Genomic DNA, 12,253 nt, shown 5'->3' on the forward strand with positions numbered 1-12,253 from the left:
GTTTCCCGCTCCAAGGTCACTCGCCTTCTCTGGGCCTCAGTTTCCCTGTCTGTAAGCTAGAAGTCAGAGCAGCATTCTCTTAACTCCATTTTCACAACAGAATCCTTTTTCCAAGGGAAAGCTAATGCCTGTTCCAATGGTAATGCGGCTAAACAGGTGGGTGCCCTAGGCCAGGAGACAGCCTCTGGGCACCCAAGGAGATGGTTTGAAGCCCTCTGGATTGGGCAATCTGTGGTGCTGCCAGCTGCTCAGGCTGTGGTGCTGGGCTGCACCCCTGACAGCAAATGTCCCTCCCCACCAACCCCTTCCTCCGGCCTCCAGAGACCCTTTAATGCTGCTGATCCTTGCTGATACCCAAGTGAGCCCTCACATCAGGCCTGACTCCCCGAGGCCCTGGTCTCCCTTCAGCAGAATGTTCAACTCAGCCCAGAGGGTGCCCTGGTCTAGCATAGCGACTACCACCTCTGGGTACCTGTGGGCACCCCTCTGCCTCCCTCAGGCCCAGTCACCCATCTTTACCTCTCTCCCCTCCAAACACCCCCCTTCCTACATCCCTCGGTCATTGTCCTGCTCCTCACACCTGGCCTTTCCCCCGCCCAAGCCCCCTCCTCTTTCCTGATGTCACTGCCAGGCCCAACCTCATCAGGTCTCTGGGATAGAACCCCAACCCCTTGGCTTGGAATCTACATGGCAGGCCACCGGTGCTCCCTCCAGCTCCTGCCACAGTCCAGGCCCCCAGCCCATGCTAGTGCCAGCTCAGCGCCCCACACAGCAGCAACCCTCCCTGGAACTTCCAGAAGTCCTCCCAGCCCAGGGCCTGGGGGCCCAGCATTCTTTTCTGTCTCGAGCCACGGTGTGCTGACTGGAGAGGGGGGACTGTCAAACTTTTAGGTGTCTTGTGACACAGCTGTTAAGCACAGTCATCATTAAAATTTAAATTATATCAACCAATAATTACATCACAAAGCTGATACTGGAAATTCACTTCCTAGTTATTTCACTACATTTTATTGTCATCCACGCCCTTGAGGTTGGCCGGCCCCTGTTGGTGTGAGGCGGGAAGGCAGCCACGTGGAGCAGTTACAGCGTGGAAATTGTGGGGCCCACAAGTCAGGGGTGGGCTTATCGTTTTGCTGCGTGTGTAGCCGTAAGCAAGCGAGGAGAAAGGGCTCGTGACGCAGGCTGGAGTCACGTGTGGCGGGCCCGGGCCCACAACAGTGTAAACAGAACAAAATCTGCGGGAATATTCTGAGTAGGATGTTCTCAAAGTCTCCATCGAAAACTACGACCAATTCAGCCAAGAAGCTGCCCGTGACAGTGACTGAGCGTCGACATCTGTCTTCTCACCTTACGCATCACCAAACAAAAGCGTCAACCAGCACCCACGTAAGGACGACACGGTTTGCAGTGAGCTGTGGGTACAGCATTGTGGGGGGGGGGGCGCGGGAAGCATTCTTAGAAATGTCTGTGTGCTACACGGAATTCGCAATAAAAAGCATTACATATTTTTTATTTGCCAGTTGCATAAACACCCTTCCTGGCAGTAAAATCTGTAATAAACGCACAGCATTGCGTATGGGGATACACACGCCCGTGTGCTCTCTCTGGAGAGCCAGAAATATCCTAGTCACGAACAGTCAAAAGTGGTCAAATGTCCCTAGGAGAACAAATTCAACCCCGCTGAGAGGTGCTGTCCTGGACTGGCCCCCAAGGGTTTCCGGAGGCATCCAGGCCCCTTGGACCTCCTTGTGCAGGGCCCAGCAGGCCCGGGCAGGAGCTCCCTGCTCAGGGAGCGACTCCAAGGGAGTGCCCTTTAGGGCTTCTGCTCTCCACTGGCTCCCACTTCCCCAGGATGTATGGGGAAGGGGTGCAGGTGCTGTGTCACACAGGGGCTCACATACAGGCTCTGAAGTCAGCTGGACCCCAGTCACATCCCACCTCTGGCATCTGCGGGTCGGCTGACCTCAGGGAAGTCCCATAACCATTCCCAGCTCAGCGGCCTTGTCTGTACAATGGGTGGGGTGATCACCCACCCGCTGGGGAGATGAAACGAGATGATGCCTGTCAAATGCCTCACACTGGAAGGACACCCGAACATTCGTTTTATTCTGAAACACGGCAGCCAGAAACCTGCCCCCATCCCTTGAGAAACTGCTCCTCAGCCTCACCTGGGAAATGTAGCCCGGCGGAGCGGGGCTGTCCTCCTGGGACTTGGGTGCCTCCTGCAGAGCCTCCCCTCGGAGACGCCAGGCCTCCAGCTGGGCACGAAGAGACTGGACCTGTGAGGGGAGGCGCGGTCAATGGGGGTCTGGAAGTGGGGGGAGGCTGTCGGGAGGCAGTGAGCTTTGGGTTTGAAAAGGAAGAGCAGGCCTGGTGTGGAGACGCGGCAAGGGGCACGTTCCAGCTGTTTCCCGGATGCTCGGTCAATGACCCTGACAGCTGTGGCCCAGGGGCTGGACAGGATAGGGAGCCCCACCTGGGCACAGGTATCTGCCACATTACCTAGGCGGTGGGGGGTAAGCTGAGCCCGTTTCCCATCAGTCCCCTCATTCCCAACTGCGCTGAGGTCGCCCCACCAGGCACAGTGCTGCAGGGAGGGTGACGCAAGCAGAACAGGGAAAGGGCCCGGGAAAGGCCTGGAAGAAGAAGCCACTCACAGCCTCTCCTCCTCCTCTCCCCTCTGCCCTCCTCCGTGGTTGCTGAGGGCAGAAGCAGCGAGGAAATAATAAGCCAAAAGACCAAGGTCCAGGAAAGAAGATCCCAGTCCACCAAGTGTCTGAGGTGTTGGGCAGCGAGGGGTGAACTCGCCGTCACTGCAGGTATGCAAGGTCAATGCCATGGTGTGAGTGCGAGGATAGGTGGGGACTGGAGGGATGAAGGGGCACCCACAGGCCAGCCCTGAGGCCTACCTCCTTCTCCAGTGCCTCATGGCTATCACTCGGGGTCCCCCGGCGCTCCCCTCGGCTCTGGTTGAGCAGTGCAGAGAGGGGCACCCGCTTGTTCTCCCGCAGGGGCAGCTTCTCTAACTCCTGCCACTTCTTCTCGATCTCCTCACTGAGCCGGCTCTGCTGGTCTTCGGTCAGGGGGGCGCCCAGGCCCCGGCGGGGTGCCTCGCCAGCCGGTGTCTCTGGGACTCTACCGTCTGTGGCCTCGAACCACTTGCGACGCTCTTCAGAGCGCTGGGCCAGGTCCCGCTCCAGCTCCTCCTGCTTGGCTGGGCGGTCCAGAGTGCGGGTGGGGGCGCGAGCCCGCTGCGGGGAGCACTGCGTCATCGGAGAGAGCTCCACGTAGTCCAGGGATGGCCGCTGGCCATCAGCCTTCCGCGGGGTGCTCCGGCTGATGACCTCAGAGCCCGCCCGCTGCTCCCCCACCTTCAGGGAGCCCCTCTGGGTGCCATAGCCGTGAAGCGTGTTCTCCTTGTTGCAGTCCGAGAGCCTAGGGTGCCAGGAAAGAAGATCCCAGTCCACCAGGTGTCTGAGCATCAGGCGGGGCTGCGAACACTCAGCCCCATATAAACGCCGCTGAAGCCCTCTGTGCCAGGGGCTGGGGACACACCCCAGGAGGGAGCAGCCCAGCCTGGAGTCCAGACCCCAGATCCATCCCAGCTCCACCTCCTGTCAGCTGAGGGACGGGGCATCTGGCTCCCCTGGAGCTCTGTTACCTCAGCTGTGACACGGGCCAACAACAGCTCCCCCAGGAGGGACGTGAGGACTATGAGCCAGTGTGTGTACAGCAGCCAGGAAGCCCTTCAAAATGGCCATCAAGGCCATCACAGTGGTAGAGGGGACCTGCCCCGGTCACTGTGAGGCGCACAGTGACCTCTGGGTGCAGAGAACACAAACTGTGGTGGCTCAACCCTGGGGCCATTCTCATCTTCCACAGTGACAGCTGGGTACATGGTTCCCCCAGACCCGAAACGCCACTTCCCAGCGCCCTCTACAGCGACGTGTGGCCATGTGACTGCATTCCACCCAGTGGATGTGAGAGGTGGCACTCATTAAAGGACTAGGCGTGCCCTGGCCTGGCTCCTGGCTGGCATCCGAGAGGACAGACACAGTCCTTGGCCCAAAGGCAAAGTCGTGAGTGTCCACCAGGTCTGGGTTATACACATCTGGACAGTTCTGGAGAGAAATAACTATCTCCCTTGTTTAAGCCACTGTGTTTGGGGTTTCTTTGTTAGAGCTGCTGAGATTATAAACTAAATACAGTCCAACTGCACAGTACAGGTCAACCTAAACAACTGGGGCTTGGGGCGATGATCCTGCAAGGTGAAAATCCGTGCACAACTTTGTCAGCCCTCCCTATACACAACGCCGCCGCCAGGGATTTAGCCATCTGAAATCTGGTTAAGTGTGATGGGTTGACTCCATGAATGAGGATACCAGGAACCTCCAAAGTCCAAACTTTGGAGGTCAAGGGTCAACCCAGAGCCTCTGTGCAACTTCTCACATGAACAGACATGGGACAGGTGAGGAATCTGAAACTCACACTAGCTGCTGGCCTGAACAGGGGGCTCACACTCAGCCCCCCACACCACGCTCCACAACATCAGCATAAGTCCCAGTCCCTATGGGCGTACAGGGAGGACACTCCGTGGGGGCTCTGCCACTAGGTAACTCGGTCATCAAGCTCCCCACCTACTTAGCCAACCCCTTCCTAACATAGGCTGAGACCATCAGGCCCCTCGCCTTTGACTCTCGGGCATCTTCTCCAAAGAGCAAGAGGGTTGCCATGCTTTCATGATGTGGAGGGGCCATGAAGGAGCAGCCGATCAAAACCAAAATCCTCAATGTACCTCTGAATGGCTGATGAGAATGTTCACTGCCTTCTCCCCATTTACTGATAGAGAAACTGAGGCCCACTAGGCACAGCCACAGGGCCCTTGGTGAGTGCCCCAGAAACCCATTCGGGGATGCAGGGCAAGTGTGTCCCCAGTGCTCTGGCCCAGCCTGGCACCTACTTGGTGACATCTGGGGCGGAGGTGGGACGCACAGTCTTCCGCAGAGCTTCGATCCAGTTGCGCCGGATTCCCGAGGTCATAGCCGATAGGGTATAGACAGCATCCTTGGTCTGCAAGTCCACCATGGGTGGGTTGCCACGTGGCCGGCCCCACAGCTCCCTGCCCATCTCAAACCCCAAGGAAGGCAGACTTTCCCTCCCACAAGAGAGTCTGAGGCTTTGGGCCTGGAGGTGAGATCGGAGGCAACACCTCCCCTCCACAAGCCTTGAACGAGTCCCCGATTCCAAGGTCTCTTCAATGATTTTGGGGATCTCCCAGATATGCCAAGTGTGGCCCTAGAGATTCTGACTGGCTCTGAGGACAGGTCTCTGGGTCACAGACACCTCTGGGGAGGGTGCCAGCCCAACCACCCGCCCCAGAGGCGCCCGCCCCGGTGGTGCCCACCCCAGTGGCCCGGAGCCTCACGTGGATCTGGAAGCCATAGTTGCGCTGCACTGCGTACTCGGTGACGTCCGTGCAGGAGCGCAGGTCGATCTCACCGTCCAGCTGATCTGCCTGCAACAGGAAGAGGCCCGCGGTGAGTCCGAGTCCACTTACCCTTCCCAGGCGTCCCACCCGCTCCGGGAGTCCCCAGCACCCCGTGGTCTCACCTCCTCGGCGGTGGAGTCCCTGTAGTACTTGAGGCTGGAGTCTGTCAGCACAAACCAGTGCTTCTTCCACTGCGGGGGAAGAGCAGGGCAGTGAGCGTGAGGCCGGGCACAGGGAGGCTGTGGCCACTCCACAGGCGCCCACGCCTGGTCGACCGGGGACTGGCCACCCTTGTCTGCCCTGCTGCAGGTCTAGCAGTGCAGTCAGGAAACCCAGAGTGGAAGCCCGGCCCCTCATTTCCTCTTGGAGCCTCGGGGCAGCATCTGTGAAATGGGTGGGCTCCCCCTCAGCAAGCACACGCTCGCCTTCCTCCTGGGCACCGGGATGACCTCCACAGCCCCCCAGTCCTTTCCGACAGCCTGCAGCTCCAGCCAGCAAATCCCCCAGTGCTGACCAGGACGGTCGTGGTCACCTAGCGGGTCGGGGGCCGGAAGTCTGCAAGTCTTTTTCACGTGCCCCTCTGGAGGGCCCCGTGTCAAGGACAGGCTCTCATGTAAGGATGGAGGGCGGCTGGGGAAGACACCTGAACGCTTCTTGGTCAGGCTGTTGCTCTCACGTGCACTCAGCTTCCAGAATGCACAATGGGTACGTTTATAATTTGGGCCCCTCTCTGAGGTGCCCCTCTCTGCTCCAGCCTGGGTCAGGTTGGCAGGACACTCAGGAAAGGGTGGGGGCAACAGAACAGCTGGACAGCAAAGGCACCAAGCTCAGCCCACCTCTGGGCCTATGACCACTCGCCAGAATGCCGGTCAGGGGCCACCACCACCTGGGTAGCCCGTGTGATCAGCGCATGTGGACAGAGCCCCCCACGCTCACCCTAGCCGTAGCCACATGCTTGTAAATTTAAGCATTTAGTTTTCTTTCTGCAAATAGACGGTAGGTTTTTCAGGCTACACTTGATGACTTTCTCTTCTTTTCCACACCACCTCCCCTGAAAATCCACCCAAGAGATGCAGATGACAACTATGTTATCCCTTGGAACTGTGTGACTTGTGAGCGTCTCTACCTCTCTGAGCTTGTCTTCCGATGTGTGAAGGAGGACTCAGGAGCGTCCCCGCGCCGCCACACAAGGTGAGCACCAGGCCCTCCCTGATCTCTTGGGGCATCTGGCACAGGGCCGGGCCCCCTTCTGCTGGGATTGCTCCAGGAGGCTGGGCCATACCCACCTTGCTCTCACTGAGTGGCCTGACTCGCTGCTCAGATCTCAACTGTCCCCCTGTAGAGAGGAGCAGGGGTTCTGTGCAAATATCATGTCTGGCCCTTCCAGGCCTAGTTGACAACTGAGATGGGAGCTGATGGAGCTCTGTGGGGCCTCGGCCGCCCCGAGTTCTCAGGCTGGATCTGCCCAGGGCACTGCTAGGCCTGCAGGAGATCAAGCCCTTGTGGGCCTATCTGTGCTCCGAGGGGCTGGGCTGGCTGAACTCCCAAGGCCCTTTCAGCTCGGATGTTCCAAAAGCCTGTGCAAGAGGATGAGTAACAGCCAGTCCTGGGCGGGGCCCATAATCTCTGCCCTCTCGAGACCCTGGGTGGGGATGCCGAGAAGGGTCACTGGCAGGGTGCCAGGCCTTGTGCGCCTGCAGCACAGCCGCCAGAGGCCAGTCAGCGGGCAACGGGTGTGCACGGCTGTGGGCTGAGGGAAACACAATGAGATTCCCTTTGGCTCCGAGCCCTCCCCAACATGCGGACTGCACGCAGATCCGAGTCACAGGAGCATGCAGAATAGGGGCGGGGATGTCCCTCCCCGGCCAGGTGGGCAAGAAGCCAGCTCCAAGCAGGGAAAGGCCACTGTCCCCTCTGGTTCTAAGAATGGACACATGAGAGAAAGCATAGGGCCATCAGCTGAGGCCCTCCCAAGGGGCTTGGCCACACGACACCCTTTTCATGCTCTGTGACTTTGGTGTCTACCCTGGAAACAATCATTAGCATTAGGCCCGTTTCAGACGTGGCTACGGAGCCCAGAGCTGCTGTAACCTGGCCAATGGAGACCAGGCTGAGAATCAGCACACAAGCCTCAGGCCACATGACCTACTGAAAGCCCTCCCACCCCAGACCCTGGGCGACCCTGCAGAGGGTCAAAGGACTCTTAGTGAGAGGAGGGGTTGGGGTGGAGGGCACATGGGGCTAGGAGGCCTCCATCCCTGGTGACTTACAGGCTGCAGATGGCTAGAAGTCTCAATGTCCACCCCCCCAGCCCGCCGCCACTACCAGTATAAGGCCCGCTTTCTTATAAGAAACACGTCATTCTCAGGGCTCCCACTCTGGCCTCCTCCCTGCCAGAGCCAATGTTTCTAGAAGGCTCCACAGGCAGGGGAGCAGCTCACCCTACAGGGCTGCCCTCGGGAGCCCTACAAAGCACTATAGCTGCACAGGCCAACGCACGCCACAGCCCCTACCTCTTCAGGCTCATCCAAGATCGACATCCATCCCTTCTTGAAGTTGAGCAGATCGGGCTGTGGGGAGATGAAGGCAGATGTGTCAGGCCCAGCGGAGAACCCACTGGGTCTGGGGAGGATGGGGTGCTGCCCCCATCTTGTCCCCGAATCCTGTGAGACTGAGGACCTGGAAGCCAGGAGAGAGGGCTGTGGGCCTCGGTACCCAAATCCAGGCAGGCTCCCTAGTTGAGGTGGCCTCGCCCCTTCCCTGAGAGCCAGAGGGTGGACTGGCATTCCCACCACAGATGTCCAAGCTCCCTCGCCCCGGCCTGCTTCCTCGCCCACAGTGGGTCCTGAGGACGCTGCCTGTAGAGACCCCTGAGGAACTGAGACAAGAGGCCGCAACAGCGGGGCTGAGAAAGCCACCCAGGTCCTCTCGCTGACGGGGTCCAGGTGGCCCACCAGGAAAACGCCTTAATGCTCTCGTCACCCCACCTGCTGCCCCTCCTGAGCTCCAACCAGCATCTCCTGGAGACCCTGAAAGACACAACCAGGTGCAAGCCGGGGCCCAACATTTTCTGGTCCCACTCCCAGATGTCAGGAAGGGCAGGGAAATGGCACCTCAGCCCTACCTGCCGTGTGCTGCCCAGGGGGGCACGGCCCCAGACTCTGGGGGTGCCTAGCTGCAGCATGGGCTACAGGAGCCCCTGAGCCAGGGACCCCAGCTGGGCCTAGAAGCAGCTGTTCACCCAGGCATTTTCTGTGACCCTATCTGCCTAGTGGGCGCCCGCCAGCCGCCAGAGCTCCCTGCCCGCTGGGGATGCCTCCCTCTAAATGGGTCCCTCAGCAGAGTCTCAGCTCCTGCCTCTTGGCAGGAAGCAGGGCAGGGCCGGCCAAGAGGAGGCAGCCACCTGTTGCCATGGCTCTGAGGCAACCAATCAGCGCCCACATCGCAGCCTCGCCAGGCCAAGGTGTCTGGTTGCGTGAAGGGAGCGGGTAGCAGGGCTCAGTGGGGTGGGAGGCAACGATGACAGCCGGAAAGCAGAGCCACCTGACCTGGCCACCTCCCCTGAGCCGCCTTCCTCCCCGGGAGCCCCCCTCCTCTTCCTCAGGTGGAGGGAGTGGCTGCAGAGGGGCTTGGGCCAGTGGCCTGCACAGTCGAGGCCATCCTGGACATGCGTGGTCGTGGGGCTGGGGCCTGCAGCCCCCTCTGTACCTGTCTGAGGGAGGGTCACAGGCTCTGCTTGGCACTAGGGGACTCTGGGGCTATGCTCGCCCTGTCTGCTCTCCTTGTTTCCCACACGTGTCCGTGCGCCCCCAGGCTGCTCTGAGCAGGGTGGCCCCAAGCTAAGACTGAAGACTGGCCGCTCACCCAGGGCTGCCACTTGCCTGCCGAGCCTGCTCACATGGGCCAAGTCACCTGGGTCCACCTGCATGCCGACTGGGACCTGCCCTGGCGTGCGGCCTGGCCACACAGGCCTCAGGAAAAACCTGCTGAATAAATATCCACCCTCTCCACCTCCCTGGTCTAAATGCCTGGGCTTAGGGGGTAGTGTTCACCCCTACCTCCTGGCCCTAGTGAACAGGCTTTCTAGAGTGACCGCGGAGTTGGCATGGGCTGTGGGACCCAGAGGACAGCCCCCACAAGGACAAGCAGATGTGGACTGCGTCAGGTTGGGACACGCGCCATGGCTTTCCAGACTGAGGAAGGGATCCTCAGCCAGATTGGCAGGCTGGGACCCTGAGCTGCCTGGGGAAGTGGGGCCACTGTGGCTTCCCAAGTCACTCCCCTCCCATGTGGCAAACAATGGGGGAGGGAGCCCTGCCCTCCCCCCACAAGCTTTCTGAAACAACTGAATGCACCCCCCAGGGAGAAGCCCAGTGACCCCTGTCAGGCACGAGGCCACCAAGGTGCATTTTTAAACCTACTGGCAGGGAATGTCCTATGGCCACCTGGGGGGACCTCCCTGGGTCAAAAGGTCTGCTGGCCCAAATCACACAATTCTCCTCAGGCCCAGCCTCCTTCCTCCACCTGCAGGTGTGGGACAGGACAGCCTCTCGCAGCCCACCCTCCTCCCTCCGGACATAGCCACGGTCGTGGTCAGCACACCCTCTTCCACACACACCCTGCAGGGAAACCCTTGGGCCACCCAGGTCCTCTTGCTGACGAGGCCCAGGTGGCCCACCAGGAAAATGCCTTAATGCTCTCAGCACTCCACCTGCTGCCCCTCCTGAGCTCCAACCAGCATCTCCTGAGGACCCTGAAAGACAAGGGTCCCTCCTTGTCACCCCATATGTGCCTCAAGCAGCCCTACCCCCTCTTAAGCATGTGCTTCCTCAAGAAAGGCAACTGCACACCTCTATCCACCAGGACAGACCTGGAGACAAATTCTGACTCAGCCAGGGCCCAGCTGTGTCTCCTGGCGCAGGTCACCCACCTCTCCTACACCTCTATCCATGTGTTAGGAGGGACTTAGGGGTTTCCCTGGAAACCCCTGGGGTTCAAAGCAAGGCCCAACTGCTTACGAAGGACACCAAAGCTGCTGCCCACCCTCCAGCCTGGCCTCCCCCTCATTTGGGGAGCCCCACATTACACCACCACACAGCTTTCCCATTGCCAATATGTCAAGACTCCACACAGGCCCTGTCCTTTCCCGTTGACTGGGCAACCTCCTAGTCAGGCCTTCAGACCCAGTTTAATTGGCACCTCGGAGCCCGCTTTCCCGCACACAACACAGGGCGCGCCAGCTGCCCTCCCACGGCCCCTCAGAGGCCTTTGCTACATCCATGATGATGCCAAAGTCATTAACTTAGCCCCCCTGGCTAGACTACAAGAAACACAGTCAGGGACCTACATTGTTCACCCCCCCAGGCCTCAGGGACTCAGGAAATGTTTGAATTTAAAAAAAAATTTTTTTTAAGCACCAGGCCCTGTCCTAGGCCAGGACATCAGCTGTGACTGAGATGTGGCCCCCGCCCCAGTGGAACTTAGGAGAGAGACAGACAGTAGCAAGTGAACAAGTATATAATCTGATGCCAGGCAATGGCTGGGGAAAGAGGCTGGAGGCTAAGGCAAAGGGCAGAGTGGACACTGACTCCAGGTCCGGCTTCCTGAAGCCTCTCAACTGTTGCACATTCACCACACCTTTGCCATCTGCTCTGCTCCAAACCTTTTGTGGCTCCCTTGTGCTCCTGTCGCAAGCCCAAGCTGCTTTCCTGGCCTGTGACGCCTCCTTCTCAGGCCCCTTTTCTATGAAAACCATGACCACCAGCCTTGTCCACAATGCTCCCTCCCACCAGACCTTCTGAAGCTGCAGAAGGTCTTCTGCCTCCTCTATCTTCTCAACATTGGCAGCAACAGGAAGTCCCTCCTGTCACCCCATAGTGCCTCAAGCAGCCCTACCCCTCCTTCGGCATGAGTTTCCTCAAGAAGGCAACTGCACACCTCTATCCACCAGGACAGACCTGGAGACAAATTCTGACTCAGCCGGGGCCCAGCTGTGTCCCCTGGCGCAGGTCACCCACCTCTGCTACCCCTCTGTCCACATGCGTTAGGAGGGACTTACCACCACCCTTAAAGGATCCAATCTGGTAATGTGCAAGCACCCAATCCAGAGCCTGGCAGGCATCCAGTGGGCAACCACCCTCCCCCTAGCCTAGGGAGTGGAGGGGGGCAGGGGGCCAGGACACTGACTCAGCTCCTCCCCCCACATCCCTCCCAGCTCCCTGACTGGGAAGGGGAGGCTACTGACGACAGGAAGGGCCAGCAGGGAGGTGGCAGGATGTGCGGAGGCCGAGGAAGTCCAGGCAGCAGCCAGGTCATCACACTCACAGGAGCAGGGGGCCCCAGAAGCAGCCCCGCCCGCGGGCAGCCCAGCCCCCTCCCCTCGGGGTCTCGGCGCACTTGAGCCGAGGGAACGCAGCGCGCATGCGCAGCCCGTCTCGGGTCCCGCTCTCCAGTCCCCGATCTCCAGTCCCGGCTCCCCACGCCCGGTCCTGGGCTCCCCACCCCCGGCCCCTGGCTCCCCACGCCAGACTGTCAGAGCCGCGGAAGGCACCCCCGAAGCCAGGGGCTGCCCGCTCGTTCTTCTCCAGAACGCCGTGGCCGGGGCTAACCTGCCCTGGAGGAGCGTCTACTTCTCTGACCCTCGGCGTAACGCGGGCACCTCACCAACACCGAACCCCCAAACCCCAGCCCGGCTTCCGAGACTGACCGGGGAGAGTGAGCTCCCCGCGCTCCCCGCGCCCAGGACGGCCCGGGCCGGCTGCGCGG

General features: G+C 60.0%; 1 protein-coding gene across 1 annotated transcript in view; it reads right to left on the reverse strand.

Moving 5' to 3' along the window:
• The window catches only part of TRIOBP (TRIO and F-actin binding protein), a gene marked incomplete at both ends in the record, with an annotated part of 49,424 nt that overhangs the window by 7,882 nt on the left and 29,289 nt on the right, over nucleotides 1-12,253 (reverse strand). Inside the window, 6 exons of the mRNA XM_084255696.1 lie at nucleotides 2,169-2,279; nucleotides 2,910-3,435; nucleotides 4,961-5,070; nucleotides 5,426-5,515; nucleotides 5,611-5,679; nucleotides 8,002-8,058. Of these exons, the coding sequence (XP_084111822.1) occupies nucleotides 2,169-2,279; nucleotides 2,910-3,435; nucleotides 4,961-5,070; nucleotides 5,426-5,515; nucleotides 5,611-5,679; nucleotides 8,002-8,058 (963 nt within the window). The remainder of the gene's footprint in view (nucleotides 1-2,168; nucleotides 2,280-2,909; nucleotides 3,436-4,960; nucleotides 5,071-5,425; nucleotides 5,516-5,610; nucleotides 5,680-8,001; nucleotides 8,059-12,253) is intronic.

Source organism: Talpa europaea (assembly GCF_964194135.1).
Source record: "Talpa europaea genome assembly, chromosome: 15".
Classification (NCBI taxonomy): Eukaryota; Metazoa; Chordata; class Mammalia; order Eulipotyphla; family Talpidae; genus Talpa; species Talpa europaea.